Source organism: Oncorhynchus mykiss, chromosome 7, assembly GCF_057628025.1.
Source record: "Oncorhynchus mykiss isolate SJ-2025 chromosome 7, ASM5762802v1, whole genome shotgun sequence".
NCBI lineage: Eukaryota > Metazoa > Chordata > Actinopteri > Salmoniformes > Salmonidae > Oncorhynchus > Oncorhynchus mykiss.
Genome location: NC_143028.1, coordinates 64,358,526 through 64,373,990, shown reverse-complemented (window position 1 = coordinate 64,373,990; position 15,465 = coordinate 64,358,526). Strand labels below are relative to the sequence as shown.

The following is a 15,465-nucleotide window of genomic DNA, read 5'->3' as shown; positions in this document are numbered from 1 at the left end:
CACTATCCCATTACGTTTAATATTTCGCTGAACTATCCCATTACAGTTCGCTGAATTATCCCATTACGTTTAAAGAGTTACTACCTTTAATGGGCCAGTTAAAGTTCTGCCAAACAAAGTGTAAACAAACATTAAAAGTTAAAAGATTAAAAGACTGAAGCACTGGAAGCATTTAAAAGGTCATGTGTCTTGTGAAAAGCTGTCTGAATTCTGGCAAAGAGTATGTTCTTTAATCTCAGCATGTCTACAAATGAATATTCTCTCTGTTTTTGTTTGCTTTTAAATGTTGATACTGGAGACTGTTATCAGGAGAAACTGTGTAACCTAGCATTTTTAGTGGCTAAGAAATACATTGTCATTAATTGGAAGGTTGGTTATCCTCCCACAATGTCACGATAGATGACAGAAATGTAAAGTTATGTATAGAGGCATTGTACTAAATACAGTGAGACAGAGTCTGTATTGAAAACATGACCACGTCAGGGGAGATACCTCTTCATATTCTGTGCAAGTAAATAAAACGAAGAGAGCTCTACATTATTATGATGACATGAATTATATGGAGGCTGTGCTGTTTCTGTATGTATATGTATGTAAATGTAATTGCCAAAATAAAGGAAACACCAACATAACGTGTAGGGCGTTGGGCCACCACAAGCCAGAACAGCTTCAATGCGCCTTGACATAGATTCTACAAGTGTCTGGAACTCTATCCGAGTGATGCGACACCACCCTTCCACAATAAATTCCATAATTTGGTGTTTTGTTGATGGTGGTGGAAAACGCTGTCTCAGGCGCCACTCCAGAATCTCTAAGTGTTCAATTTGGATGAGATCTGGTGACTGAGACTGCCATGGCATATGGTTAACACTGTTTTCATGCTCATCAAACCATTCTGTGACAACTCGTGCCCAGGTGTTGTTCCTGAGTTAATTCATTAATTAACATAATGTATACAAATGCTGGGCATTGTCATCCTATGGGGACATAACCATGGTATCCAAAATAATGGCCTGCCCAGCATTTGTATACATTATGTTAATTAATTAATTAACTTAGGAACAACACCTGCTTTCAATATCCTTTCTACCCATCATTCACTTAAGTGTTTCTATTATTTTGGCAATTACCTGTATATGTATAGGTGTATGTATTTTTGTTTTGTTTTTTTTACCTTTGTTTCCAAACCCTTCCCTTGGCAAATTTGAAAAAAAAAGAGATTGGAAGGAAATTGTTTTGGGCAGAGAGTTAAAGTATTTACTATATTGTTGAGGGTCGAGGTGTGCCGGCGGCTCAGCCTGGCAGTGCAGTCTGGCTGACCTACTGGTCACTCTTGTGGTGGGTTGATGGGCTGAGCGGCACATCTTGGACCCTCCCATTCTTAAAACTTCTTAGGGATAAGGGGCAGTATTTATCACGTCCGGATGAAAAGTGTGCCCAGAGTAAACTGCCTGCTACTCAGGCCCAGAAGCTAATATATGCTAATAGCTAATATATTTGGATAAAAAACACTGTGAAGTTTCTAAAACTGTTGTCTGAATGATGTCTGTGAGTATAACAGAACTCATTTGGCAGGCAAAAACATGAGAAAAATTCAACCAGGAAGGTTTGTAGTTTTTCAAGTGATTGCCTATCCAATATACAGTGTAAATGAGGTCAGATTGCACTTCCCAAGGCTTCCACTAGATGTCAACAGTCTTTAGAATGAACTCTAATGGAACTTTTTTAACTTGTCGTCTGGACTTAGTGCCCGCGCCCTGTGCATTTGGATTGGTGAACTAAACATGCAAACAAAAAGGAGGTATTTGGACATAAAGATTAACTTTATCAAACAAAACAAACATTGACTGTGGAACTGGGATTCCTGGGAGTGCATTCCAATGAAGATCATCAAAGGTAAGTGAATATTTATAACGCTATTTCTGACTTTTGTTGACTCCACAACATAGCGGGTATCTGTATGGCTTGTTTTGGTGACTGAGCGTTGTACTCAGATAATCACATGGTGTGCTTTTGCCGTAAAGCTTTTTTGAAATCTGACACAGCGGTTGCATTATTAAGGAGAAGTTTATCTTTAATTTTATGTAAAACCTTTGTATCTTTCATCAACATTTATGATGAGTATTTCTGTAAATTGATGTGGCTCTCTGCAAAATCACCGGATGTTTTGGAGGCAAAACATTACTGAACATAACTCACCAATGTAAACTGAGATATTTGGATATAAATATGAACTTTATCGAACAAAACATACATGTATTGTGTAACATGAAGTCCTATGAGTGCCATCTGATGAAGATCATCAAAGGTTAGTGATTAATTTTATCTCTATTTCTGCTTTTTGTGACTCCTCTCTTCGGCTGGAAAATGACTGTATGTTTTTTTGTGACTAGGGGCTGTCCTCAGATAATCGCAATGTATGCTTAAGTAAGTAAAGCCTTTTTGAAATTGGACACTGTGGTTGGATTAACCAGTTGGATTTAGGGGGCGCTATTTTAATTTTTGGATGAAAAACCTTCCAGTTTTAAACAAGATAATTTGTCACGAAAATATGCTCGACTATGCATATTGACAGCTTTGGAAAGAAGACACTCTGACGTTTCCAAAACTGCAAAGATATTGTCTGTGAGTGCCACAGAACTGATGTTACAGGTGAAACCCAGATAAAAATACAACTAGGAAGTGCCCATTTTTTGAAACCGCCTCATGTCAATGACTCCTTATATGTCTGTGAATGAGCTACGAATGAGCTTACGTTTTCCACGTTTTCCCCAAGGTGTCTACAGCATTGTGACGTCTTTTTAGGCATTTCCCTTGAAGAATGGCTGTAAGGGACCATATATGGCATGTGGTCACATGGTGTCTCCCACAGAAAACCTTGCGTAAAATACTGAGGTAGCCATTTTTCCAACCGCTTCTTATGAGAAACCAACTGCCTCGACGGATATATTATCGAATATATTTGTTAAAAACTCCTTGAGGATGGATCCTAAACAACGTTTGCCGTGTTTCTGTAGATATTATGTAGCTAATTTTGAAAAAAGTTTGGCGTTATAGTTGTAGCATTTTTCGATCGATTTCTCAGCCAAGCATGGTGAAGAAACGGGAGCTTTTTCGCCTACAAAAATAATCTTTTTGGAAAAAAGGAACATTTGCTATCTAACTGGGAGTCTCCTGAGTGAAAGCATCCAAAGTTCTTCAAAGGTAAATTATTTAATTTGGTTGCTTTTCTTATGTTCGGGAAAATGTTGCCTGCTGCCAGCAGAGCCTAGCATAGCATTATGCCATGATAAACTTACACAAATGCTTGTCTAGCATTGGCTGTAACGCATATTTTGAAAATCTGAGATGACAGTGTTGTTAACAAAAGGCTAAGCTTGTGTTTGAATATATTTATTTAATTTCATTTGCGATTTTCATGAATAGGAAAAGTTTCTAGGGGTATTTATGTCCGTTGCGTTATGTTAATGCTTTTGAGGCTATGATTACACTCCCGGATACGGGTTTGCTCGTTGCAACTTATTTTAACAAGATGTTTATCTTTAAAATGGTGTATCTTGTATGCTTGAGGGATTTTAAGTATGAGATTTCTGTTGTTTGAATTTGGCGCCCTGCACTTTCACAGGATGTTGGTCAGATGGGACGGTAGCGTTCCATCTAGCCTAGAGAGGCTTTAACCAGTGTCATAACATCAAATCTAGTGGTACATAACTTTTGCCTGATGCTTCGAACTGAATTCTTACGCTGATATATGTTTGCTACATACTTCAGTCTGAGACTGCCATCGATTCAGTCGTTTGGGGTGACGTCAAAATGAGAGGTGTTGTATCAGAGTATCAAAACCAATGACACATTTTCATATCACCACGTGGGTTCCTGTGGTGGTCACTGCCGTTTATGATGAGTGAGGAGGATAATTGTTTGAATGAGCATGCATGGCCTTATTTCTATTACAGAATTGTTGGATGACTGTCATTCATATTCCATTCACCCAGTTTAATGTAACATCAGTAGGTTTAGGCTACTACATGATACTCAAATATTCCCCTATACCCATCATGAGGTTGCTACAACCTAGCCTATGAATTAAAGTTTACACATGTAGGTGCATATAGGTCGAGATAAACATTTGAGATGACAGACAGTGGCACATGGACAGACAGTGACACATTCAATACTGCCTTGCACACTCTTGCCTGCATCTAGCTTATCTAGGGTTTAATCAATAGTCCAACAGTTGCAAACGAGAGTTTGTCTTGGACAAATTCAGGTATTTTTATCCCCCGTTTCGTTTCCATTTAATGGAATGAATACACCCCTGATTATGCATAAAACAGTTCACTTTCATAGCAGCCACATTGTATTCCTTCTCACCTCTATGCACTCTCCTCATTTCACCTTTTCCCTTCTTTTGTGGACTTCAATGAACAACACATCAGCTGTATGTGACCAGGCGACAAAACCTTTCCAAGCCAAACCATGTCAAACCGCTACACACAGTTGTCTCCGTATTAGTTAAAGTAATGTCCTAGTCAACATAGCTAACAGAACTAATGGGTTTAGTAAATTGGCTACAATCATGCGGTAACATTACAGTGTATAGCTAGTAAGCAATTACACCGGCGGGCCCAAGTGGAAATAAATTCAGAAAACCAAAAGTTTACCTTCCCTTGGACGAGTTCCAGTGTTGTGTTGGTTAGTCATAGCCAGCTAGCTTACATAGCATCCCTCTGTTTGAGCCGGGTGTTTGAGTAACTAAACTAGCAAACTGTATTTGCAAGCTAAGTAAGTGAAACTGAAAGTGAAAACATTACGAACTCTCTCTTTCTATCTCTTGTTTCTCCTTCATTTTTGAAGAAATTCATTTGTTGATGGCTAGGTTTTGTACTGAAATCAATGTACCAGGAGGAGGACGAAGCTAGCTGTCCTCTGGCTACAACATGGTGCTACTCTAAAGAGTGGTGTTGAGGCTACTGTAGACCTTCATTGCAAAACAGTGTGTTTTAACCAATTATTTGGTGACATGTGAATATATTTAGTATAGTTTAATCTAAAAAATAATAACTTTTTCAATGTTTTACTATTTTTCTTAATGACATTCATGGAGGAGGATGGTCCTCCGCTTCTTCCTCTAAGGAGCCTCCACTGGTATGTTCTCGTTCTGGCCCAACCCATCGGTTTCTGGGACCAATCAGAACAGTTCAAATGGAGCCTCCCGGCTGGCGCAGTGTTGAGGAATGTGTTTGTTCTTAAATTGCTTGTAATACTCTATGTTTTACTACATTGTGTTTGTTGTACATTTTGTCAATTGTGTTCCTGCAGTGCTGCCCTGGAAACGAGGACTTGATCTCAATGGGACTCCCTGATAAAATAAAGCTTAAATACATAAAAACAATAATGCTTCTAACGCTTCAGTCTTTTAAACATCCTGTGTTGTGTGCTTAATATTTTACCATTGATAAATTCTCGGCTTGTTTGAGACCTTAAGGAGTATCGGGTACTGCTGAAATGTTTACCAATGGCATGACCATATTTTTTAAAGAAATTACACTGGTCACTCAAAACATTTATAAAGTATAAATACATCTCACTTTACATTAGGCCACCCAAAAATACTTAACTAATGATTAGTAAATGGTTTATAAGGACCTACCAGTATATTAAACATGAATGATATTATTAAGTGATAATGCCCAAGAAGCCGTGGTTTGGAGGCTATACTGGCACGGGTGTAATTGAGGTCTTCATGCCTTCTATTAGCTGCCAAGCCGACTGGTCATTCGGTTGGTATCGTTCCCAGTCAAGCCGACTGGTTGTTCGGTTGGTATCATTCCCAGTCAAGCAGACTGGTCGTTCATTGTTGTTATGCAAAACAAAAATGGCGCAAGCTCTTCTCACTTGCTAGCTCGGCTTAAGGTTAGGTTAAAAAGTTAAGGTTAGGGTTAGGGGAATGGTTAGCTTACATGCTAAGTAGTTGCAAATTAGATAAAATGTATTAAGTACTGTAGTTGCAAAGTTGCTAATTAGCTAAATGCCAAAGTTGTCCGTGATGAGATTCAAACACAGTTTTGGCTTGCTAAACGTTCATGTTATAAGCCCACCCATCCATCCATCCACCCCAACCAACCACCCTACTTTAGTTTTCGCCATAAAAAACAAAGATGTCATTTTATGCTGATTTCTTTAAATTCACAATTTGGATCTCTCCACAGCCTCATAGATGATCTAGATGCTTTTTCTAACCTCTCTGGATTACAACCAAATAAAATGGTCTGACGGTGAGGTGGACATACTCGATATTCATATCGTGAAAGAAATTACCTCACTACAATACATTTTAATAGAAAGTTAGCACAAATAGATAATATGGAGGTGCTTTGCTGGTGACACTGTCTGTGATTTATTTAGAATTTAAGGCCCACTTAACCAGCATGGCTACCACAGCATTCTGCAGCAATACGTCATCCCATCTGGTTTGCGCTGGGATTACCTAATGAAGCTGGTTGAGAGAATGCCAAGAGTGTGCAAAGCTGTCATCAAGGCAAAGGGTGACTATTTTGAAGAATCTCAAATATAAAACATATTTTCATTTGTTTAACACTTTTTTGGTTACTACATTATTCCACATGTGTTATTTCATACTGTTGATGTCTTCACTATTATTCTACAATTTAGAAAATAGTACAAATATTGAAAAACCCTGGAATGAGTAGGATTGTCCAACTTTCTTACTGGTATTTACAAAGAAAATATGGGGGATTGGAAATGATGCAGACAATTACATTGATGGAATCCACAATCTCTGCAATATTTAAGCTGATCTACCTCTTAAAAATAAAGAATAAACATAAGCCATAAAATAATAAAAACAAGTTAATGATTATTGTATTTATTATTACTTCATTTAAGATTTTCTGTGTGTCCCTGATACCATTTTCCACCCTTTTAGTTTGTTGTAATTCTCCATTTAATTAAGAAAACAATCCCTTCCTACAATGACCCCACCTTCAGGAAGAGTCATAATTCCTATGGTGCAAAGCTAAATAAATATAAACCCACATTTTTATCTATTTGTTAATGTTCTTAGTCTGTATGTCCCACTCATACATTTCCACCTTTTTAGGCTAAATGATAAATATATATATATATATATATATATATATATATATATATATATATATATATATATATATATATTATTTTATTTTTTTTATTTATTTTTTTACATTTGGAATTATTATTTTTATATATATATATATATACAAATGTTAAAATATGTTTGATAGAGAAGTTAAAATCCTGTTTAAGTGTTTACCATTATGTTTGCTCAGCCTGTTCACTCACAGAGCTATGGCTAATTTAGGTTCAACATTTCCACCCTGATAGGTCAACCCTTTTAGGATTATGCACCTAACAAATTGGAAAATGCATCCCAATTTTTTTTTTTATGTGCCTGAGCTTGACCAATATGTTTTTCTGAAAGAATACTTTTTTTATGTATATATTTGTAAAAATTAAAATGTTTTGAGGTCAAAATGGTAATGCATTGTAGGAATGACCCAGCTTTGCAGACTTACTGACACACCAGAACACCATTACCCAGGCTCCCTTGTTTCCTGTACCTTTATTCATGTTGGCCTGTCGATCCTGATCCAGCTCCTGAGCTTCGTTGTTATTAGTCCATTCTTCCGGTGACATGTCCTGTCGATAACCGTACTTGTGCTGTAACACAGAGTAGGAGGAAGAGCTAATGCTACATCATCAGCCAATCAACAGTAAGATATTTACGTACCGGGAGAGTGTCGGAACTATTGGCCATATAGTTACCCAAACACAGAATGCATTAGATAATATGCATTAGTGTGGAATGCAATGATGGGGTTATTGCCAGATATGGCGGGTTCCAGAGCTCAATGGTGGGATGTAGATACGGCATAAGCCAAAGCATACGGTCTACACACTACAGGACAGACACAGCACTAGCACATCACTAGAACGACTGGCACACAGACAGTATGGTAAAGGAACCACTAGCTGTGGAAGGATCCACACACCTCCATTCACAACCTTACCATTCATAGGGGAACCTGTAACTCGCCCTAAGCTAAGTCTTAGCATTCAAAAGCACCCAGTACACTAGAACGGCTAATATTTCAAATACTTAAAATTGGTTGTACTATTTGTTTGGTATTGTTGCTTTAGATCCTATTGAATAATTACATATCACCTGATTCAATTCAAATTTAATGAAGAGTTTTTGGTATCAACCATAGTAAGTGATTGAAGAAAAGTCAGAGCCAGAACAATCACTTCTAGTGAAAGTGCTGTTGGAGAGCAGATATAGGCTGTGATGGAGGCATGGAGGCAGGGAGGCAGAGAGGCAGGGAAAGAGAGAGAGAAAGAGAGAGAAGAAAGAAGGGGTCCAGAAGTGTTTAGGGGTCCGGAAGTGTTTATGGGGACGACAGGGATGGCTTCTATAGGACATGTATCAACTGGGAGTTGCACTTTACCACATATCAGCTTACTCCAGCCCCTATCCTTACTTTACCCATTAGGGGGATGCAAATGATTATGTCCCTGAATCAGTGGTTATGGACCACATTTACCAGCTTGCGTGAGTGACAGGGGGCGTGGCAGGGATGGGAACTCCCTCCCACCCTCCCTTCTCCAAATACCTTTCTGCCGCGGGACTCTTCATCGTCAAGGTAACCGTCATCCAGGCCCAGGCTGTGTAGCCAGGTGGAGCTGTCGAAGGGCAGAGGGGGGAGGGAGGGGGGAAGGGAGGGGAGCGACTCCAGGGGGTAGTAGGATTTGGGAAGTGGTGGCCGTGGCGGGCCAATGTCCTACAGCCACCGGAAGGAGGTAGGAAGAATAAGAGGAAGAGAGGGAAGGAAGAAAAAAAGAAAGGGAGGAGGATGATGTTAGGAGGAGGAAGAGAGAGCACTGTGCATCAGGAAGAGTAACAAAAGCCAGGCAGAGTGCAGAGCAGAGAGGATCATGGAACGATGTGAGGAATGTAGCCCCGACTCCAATGAACTTCAGGGGTGAAGGGTCACAGGCGTTCAACGAGATGCCTGCACTGAGAGCTAGCATGAATGCACATACTGATCAATTCTAATCAGATTAGTAGTACTGATACAGACCACTGACTGCTGCTGAATGTGAAAAACAAGATAGAAAGTACCACTACAATTTCCAACATTATATGTTTCAGTTGAATGAGTACAGACACAGTAATCAGTTACAACCATTAAGCAACACAGATGTTACATGGGTTTATCAGATTCACAAAATAGAACATTTCTGCTCTTGAACACTATAATTCAAATTTCAGCATTGTGTGATTATGAGCTTCATGCATAACAGAGTTGGCTGAGAGCCAGAGGAAGGCAGAGCACTGTTTAATACTAAAACAGGAGGATCCAACCCCAGTCCCAAAGTGCTTCAATATCTTCTATACTGAACAAAAATATTAAGTTTAACATGTAAAGTATTGGTCCCATGTTTCATGAGCTGAAATAAAAGACCCCAGAAATGTTCCTTACAGTATGCACAAAAAGCTTATTTCTCTCAAATGTTGTGCACAAATTTCTTTACATCCCTGTTAGTGAGCATTTCTCCTTTGCCAAGATAATCCATCCACCTAACAGGTGTGACATATCAATAAGCTGATTAAACAGCATGGTCATTACACAGGTGCACCTTGTGCTGGGGAAAATAAAAGGCCACTCTAAATGTGCAGTTTTGTCACACAACTCAATTCCACAGATGTTGTTGCCAGATAATTACATTTTAATTTCTTTACCTTATGCTGCCTCTAGAGTGCATTTAGAGAATTTGGCAGTACGTTCAACCAGTCTCACAACCACAGACCACGTGTAACCATGCCAGCCCAGAACCTCCAAATCTGGCTTCTTCACCTCCGGGATTGTCTGAGACCTGCCACCCGGACAGCTGATGAAACTGTTTGCACAATCTGTCAGAAACTCTCTGTCTCAGGGAAGGTCATCTGCTCGTCGTCCTCACCAGAGTCTTGACCTGAATGCAGTTTGGCGTCGTAACCGACTTCAGTTGGAAAATGCTCACCTTCAATGGCCACTGGCACGCTGGAGAAGTGTGCTCTTCACAGATGAAACTGTACTGGGCAGATGGCGTCTTGTGGGCAATTGGTTTGCTGATGTCAACTTTGTGAACAGAGTGCCCCATGGTGGCGGTGGGGTTATGGTATGGGCAGGTATAAGCTACAGGCAATGAAAACAATTGCATTTTATCGATGGCAATTTTAATGCACAGAGATCATGAGACGAGATCCTAAGGCCCATTGTCCTGCCATTCATCTGCCGCCATCACCTCATACTTCAGCATGATAATACACGGACCCATGTTGCAAGGATCTGTAAACAATTCCTGGAAGTTGAAAATGTCCCAATTCTTCCATGGCCTGCATACTCACCAGACATGTCACCCTCTGAGCATGTTTGGGATGCTCTGGATCGACGTGTACGACAGCATGTTGCAGTTCCCGCCAATATCCAGCAACTTCGCACAGCCATTGAAGAGGAGTGGGACAACATTCCACATGCCACAATCAACCCGTGTGTATGTACTGACATGTACAGTGGGGCAAAAACATATTTAGTCAGCCACCAATTTTCATCATAGGTACACTTCAACTATGACAGACAAAATGAGAAAAAAAATCCAGAAAATCACATTATAGTATTTTTAATGCATTTATTTGCAAATTATGGTGGGAAAAAAGTATTTGGTCACCTACAAACAAGACCACCACAAACAACGACCAGAGGACGTTTTGGGTGCATTTCAGCTGATGTTATTAGCAGTAGCTAATACAAAGACGCAAGACTTGAAACCAAACGATGTATTGGGTAAGTATGAAGCCTTCCAGAACATTCTGAACGAAGACCATCGAAGGTAAGGGAATATTTATGCTTAAATCTGTGTTTCTGTTGACTCCAACATTACGTAGAAATGTAGCTTGGAACTGAGCGCCGTCTCAGCATATTGAATAGTGTGCGATTTCTGCAACTTTAAAAATAAATCTAACAAAGCGGTTGCATAAAGAAGCAGTGTATCTTTCTAACTATATGTAGAACATGTATATTTAGTCAAAGTTTATGATGTCTGTTATCTTGCCGCGCTACCTAGATTTCCTGCGGGCATTTTTGAGTAATTTCTGAACGTGAACTCACTGTAAATGGACATTTATGGATATAAATGGCATATTATTGAAAAAAAAAATGTACTGTGTAACATGTCATATTACTGTCATCTGATGAAGATTTTCAAAAGGTTAGTGAACGATTAATTTTTTAATCCTGCGTTTGTTGATTGCATGTTTTGGCTATTCAAATGAGCTGTGTCTGGTGGTGGTTTGACATATATATGTGCTATGTTTTCGCCGTAAAACATTTTAGAAATCTGACTTGCTGGCTAGATGAACAAGGTGTTTATCTTTCATTTGAGCTATTGGACTTGTTAATGTGTGGAGGTTAACTATTTTTAAGAATATTTTTGCGTTCCATGCGCCACCGTTTCAGCTGAACGTGGGAGGGTTGATTCCCAATTGGGAACCAATATCGTAGACAGGTTTTAATGGCAGCTGTTTGAACTTGTTATCAGTATAAAAGACCACAACCTCAAACAGTCACACTCCAAACTCCACTATGGCCAAGACCAAAGAGCTGTCAAAGGACACCAGAAACAAAATTGTAGACCTGCACCAGGCTGGGAAGACTGAATCTGCAATAGGTAAGCAGCTTGGTTTGAAGAAAAATTAAATTAATTAATTAAAAATCCTACAATGTGATTTTCTGGATTTTTTTCTCATTTTGTCTGTCATAGTTGAAGAGTACCTATGATGAAAATTACAGGCCTCTCTCATCTTTTTAAGTGGGAGAACTGACTAAATACTTTTTTTGCCCCACTGTATGTGGAACTGATAGATGCACACACACTACATGTTAATGTTTTTAAATTTATGTAAATTGTAAAGAATTTTGTCTGTAATGTCTTTTTAATTATTCGTCGGACACCAGTAAGACTAGGTGTCCCCATTGGCGTTGGCTAAGTCCCCCTTTTATCCCTCTTGGGGTTATTAAATGGATCACAACATTTTCTTTGCAACTTTGTGTAGAAAACCAATTTCCTTTGATGAAAATAACCAATCTAACAACCTGGTGGGTGAGATGGCTTAAATGACATGGAATGACCCACCACTAAGTACCATGTTCCACATAGTGAGAGATGGCATGAAGGAAAAGGAGAACATTTGTCACGTTTCTGCTCCACCTCCCAATGAGGTTTCTATAAATAATTTACAGTAACAGGTCTGTCTGGTTTCTTATCTGATTCCATAAGGGAGACAGTGCTACACACAACTTTTTTGACCTCATAATTTCTGGCAGAGAAAGAGCTTATTGATGTTGACATGACACTATACATAATTATTTAATGACATGTTATGCAGGCTGAGAACTGCTGACTCCTTTTTCTCTGATAATGTCAGTGAGGATTCCCTGACCCTGCTGGATACAGAACTTGATTAACCACTTACTGACCAGGACCATTAGTCACCCTCAGCTATATACTTTACCTCAGAAAGCATAACACATTCTGCTTCAAACCTCTAGCTTTGCTTCTTACTATAGGCAAAACAAAGTACTATAAGCTGCATCATCATAATACAGTAAGTATAACATCACATTAGAACTGTTATTGTATCAAGTCTGTCTGGTGTGGGTTACAACTGCTGCAACCCACCTTAAACATCTTAAATATTACAGGACAGTCCACCAGGTCAAGAGATGGGTCTGCAAGTACACTGAGTCTAGCCCAAGGCCTGATGTTTGGATGGCTGTGGTACTGGGGTGTGTGATGGAACCGGAGTGTATGGTGGTACCGTGGTGTGTGGTGGTACCGGGGTGTGTGGTGGTACCGGGGTGTGTGGTTTTACCGGGGTCTGGGATGGTACCGGGGTCTGGGATGTAAGGAAAGCACCGTCACTAAGATCAAGCTGGTTTTTGGGGAAGGTGAGTGGGTGGGCACAAGAAGGGGTCGTTCTCGGGACTGAGTGGCTAAGCAGAGGACAAGGTATTGTGTTTCAGGACTGAGGGCCCTGGACACGGGGCAAGGTGACAGGGAGTGTGTACTGAGCTCTGAGCTATGGCTATAGGCTAGCTGGCTATCAAGACAGGAGTTTTGGCAGGAAAATGAGTACTGAGTCTCAGGGAATGTCAGGTGGGTGCGCTAAGGTGGGTAACTGAGGAAGTCGGGGTAGCTAGCTTGGTAGGAAGGTGGTTCTGGGAGAAGATCTTTCCAGTAGCCAATGGCTTGCTGTTTAGGCTGAAAGGCAAGCTCACTGGCTAGCTGGGTGTGTTGGTGGGTTACTGCCTGTAGGAGCTTGTTGATTGGTCAGTTTGGCAGGGTGGGTGGGTGAGTGAGTGGAGCTCTGGCTGGCTTAATGGGGGAGTGGAACTCCAGAGTTGGCTTGGTGGCTGTGTGGCTGTGCACTGTCACTAAGGACTGCCTGGATGGCTTGGCTGGTGCTGGCGGTTGATGTTAGTGTTGGGTCTGTGTTTGGTTATTTCATGCCGTCTCTAGGAGGGGTGCGTCACTTGAGTGGGTTGAGTCACTGACGTGATCTTCCTGTCTGGGTTGACGCCCCCCCTTGGGTTGTGCCGTGGAGGAGATCTTTGTGGGCTATACTCAGCCTTGTCTCAGGATGGTAAGTTGGTGGTTGAAGATATCCCTCTAGTGGTGTGGGGGCTGTGCTTTGGCAAAGTGGGTGGGGTAATATCCTTCCTGTTTGGCCCTGTCCGGGGGTATCATCGGATGGGGCCACAGTGTCTCCTGACCCCTCCTATCTCAGCCTCCAGTATTTATACTGCAGTAGTTTATGTGTCGGGGGCTAGGGTCAGTTTGTTATATCTGGAGTACTTCTCCTGTCTTATCCGGTGTCCTGTGTGAATTTAAGTATGCTCTCTCTAATAACTCTCTTTCTCTCTTTCTTTCTCTCTCTCGGAGGACCCGAGCCCTAGGACCATGCCTCAGGACTTCCTGGCATGATGACTCCTTGCTGTCCCCAGTCCACCTGGCCATGCTGCTGCTCAGGTTTCAACTGTTCTGCCTGCGGCTATGGAATCCTGACCTGTTCACCGGACGTGCTACCTGTCCCAGACCTGCTGTTTTCAACTCTCTAGAGATGGCAGGAGTGGTAGAGATACTTTTAATGATCGGCTATGAAAAGCCAACTGACATTTACTCCTGAGGTGCTGACTTGCTGCACCCTCGACAACCACTGTGATTATTATTATTTGACCATGCTAGACATTTATTAACATTTGAACATCTTGGCCATGTTCTGTTATTATCTCCACCCGGCACAGCCAGAAGAGGACTGGCCACCCCTCATAGCCTGGTTCCTCTCAAGGTTTCTTCCTAGGTTTTGGCCTTTCTAGGGAGTTTTTCCTAGCCAACGTGCTTCAACACCTGCATTGCTTGCTGTTTGGGGTTTTAGGCTGGGTTTCTGTACAGCACTTTGAGATATCAGCTGATGTATGATGGGCTATATAAATCATTTTGATTTGGTTAGGTGTCCACTGTGTTTCTAAGGTCATGTTGGTTGGCTTGGGAGGTGTGCGGTTGTGCATGTTGCTTGGTGTCTGTACTCTCTACAGGGGCTAGCTGGTTGACTTGGCTAGTGCTAGGGTGGGAGTTTGGCTCAGGACCCAGTGGATATTTGGTTCAAGACAAGTGTGCCTACTTGGCTCAGGACTTGTTTGGGTGTTAGGTAGGGATTTAAGTTCAGGATGGGACTGGGTGCCTAAGTACAGGACCTGGCACTGTGTTTCAGGACTGAGGGGCCTGGGATGGGTACAAGGTAAGGAGTGTATTAGAGGGTTTTTGGTGTTTGGGTCAAGATCCAGATGGATGTTTGGTTCAGAGACTGGTCTATTTGGATCAGGACCTGGTTGAGTGTTAGATTCAGTTGGGCATTTAGATCAAAACATGGTTGGGTGTTACGTTGAGGACTCAGGTGGGTGTTAGTTGGAGGACCTGGGTGGGGACCCAGGTGGGTGCGTGGATAGTAAGAGGACGCGATGCTTACCTCCGGACCCAGTTGTTTGGAGGGGGAGGCCTGCGAACAGAGCACTGGGGAGAAGGGACTGAGTGGACTGGTGAGGCTTACTGAGCTCATGGGACTGTCAGGACTATTGGTGCTAAAAGAACCTGATGCTCCACTGGCCACTGCCAGAGAGACAGAGAGACAGAGAGATAGAGAGACAGAGAGACAGAGAGAGAGAGAGAGAGATAGAGACAAAAAGACAGAGAGACAGAGACAAAGAGACAGAAAGACAAAGAGAGATAGAGAGACAGAGAGACAAAGAGATAGAGAGAGAGATAGAGGAGAGGGAGGGAGTTAGAAATGCATGCAGAACACTC

General features: G+C 41.2%; 1 protein-coding gene across 21 annotated transcripts in view; it reads right to left on the bottom strand.

Moving 5' to 3' along the window:
- The window catches only part of LOC110529011 (pleckstrin homology domain-containing family A member 6), a 237,392-nt gene that overhangs the window by 20,407 nt on the left and 201,520 nt on the right, over window positions 1-15,465 (bottom strand). For 13 of the 21 annotated variants that reach the window (XM_090241730.1, XM_036983963.2, XM_090241731.1 and 10 more), the window contains 3 exons: window positions 15,131-15,270; window positions 8,676-8,843; window positions 7,623-7,722 (listed from right to left, as the gene is read on the bottom strand). In XM_090241730.1, coding sequence (XP_090097856.1) covers window positions 7,623-7,722; window positions 8,676-8,843; window positions 15,131-15,270 — 408 coding nt within the window. Of the gene's footprint in view, window positions 1-7,622; window positions 7,723-8,675; window positions 8,844-15,130; window positions 15,271-15,465 lie in introns of those variants that run through there. The other 8 variants (XR_016497387.1, XR_016497388.1, XM_090241734.1 and 5 more) reach the window with 2 other exon arrangements.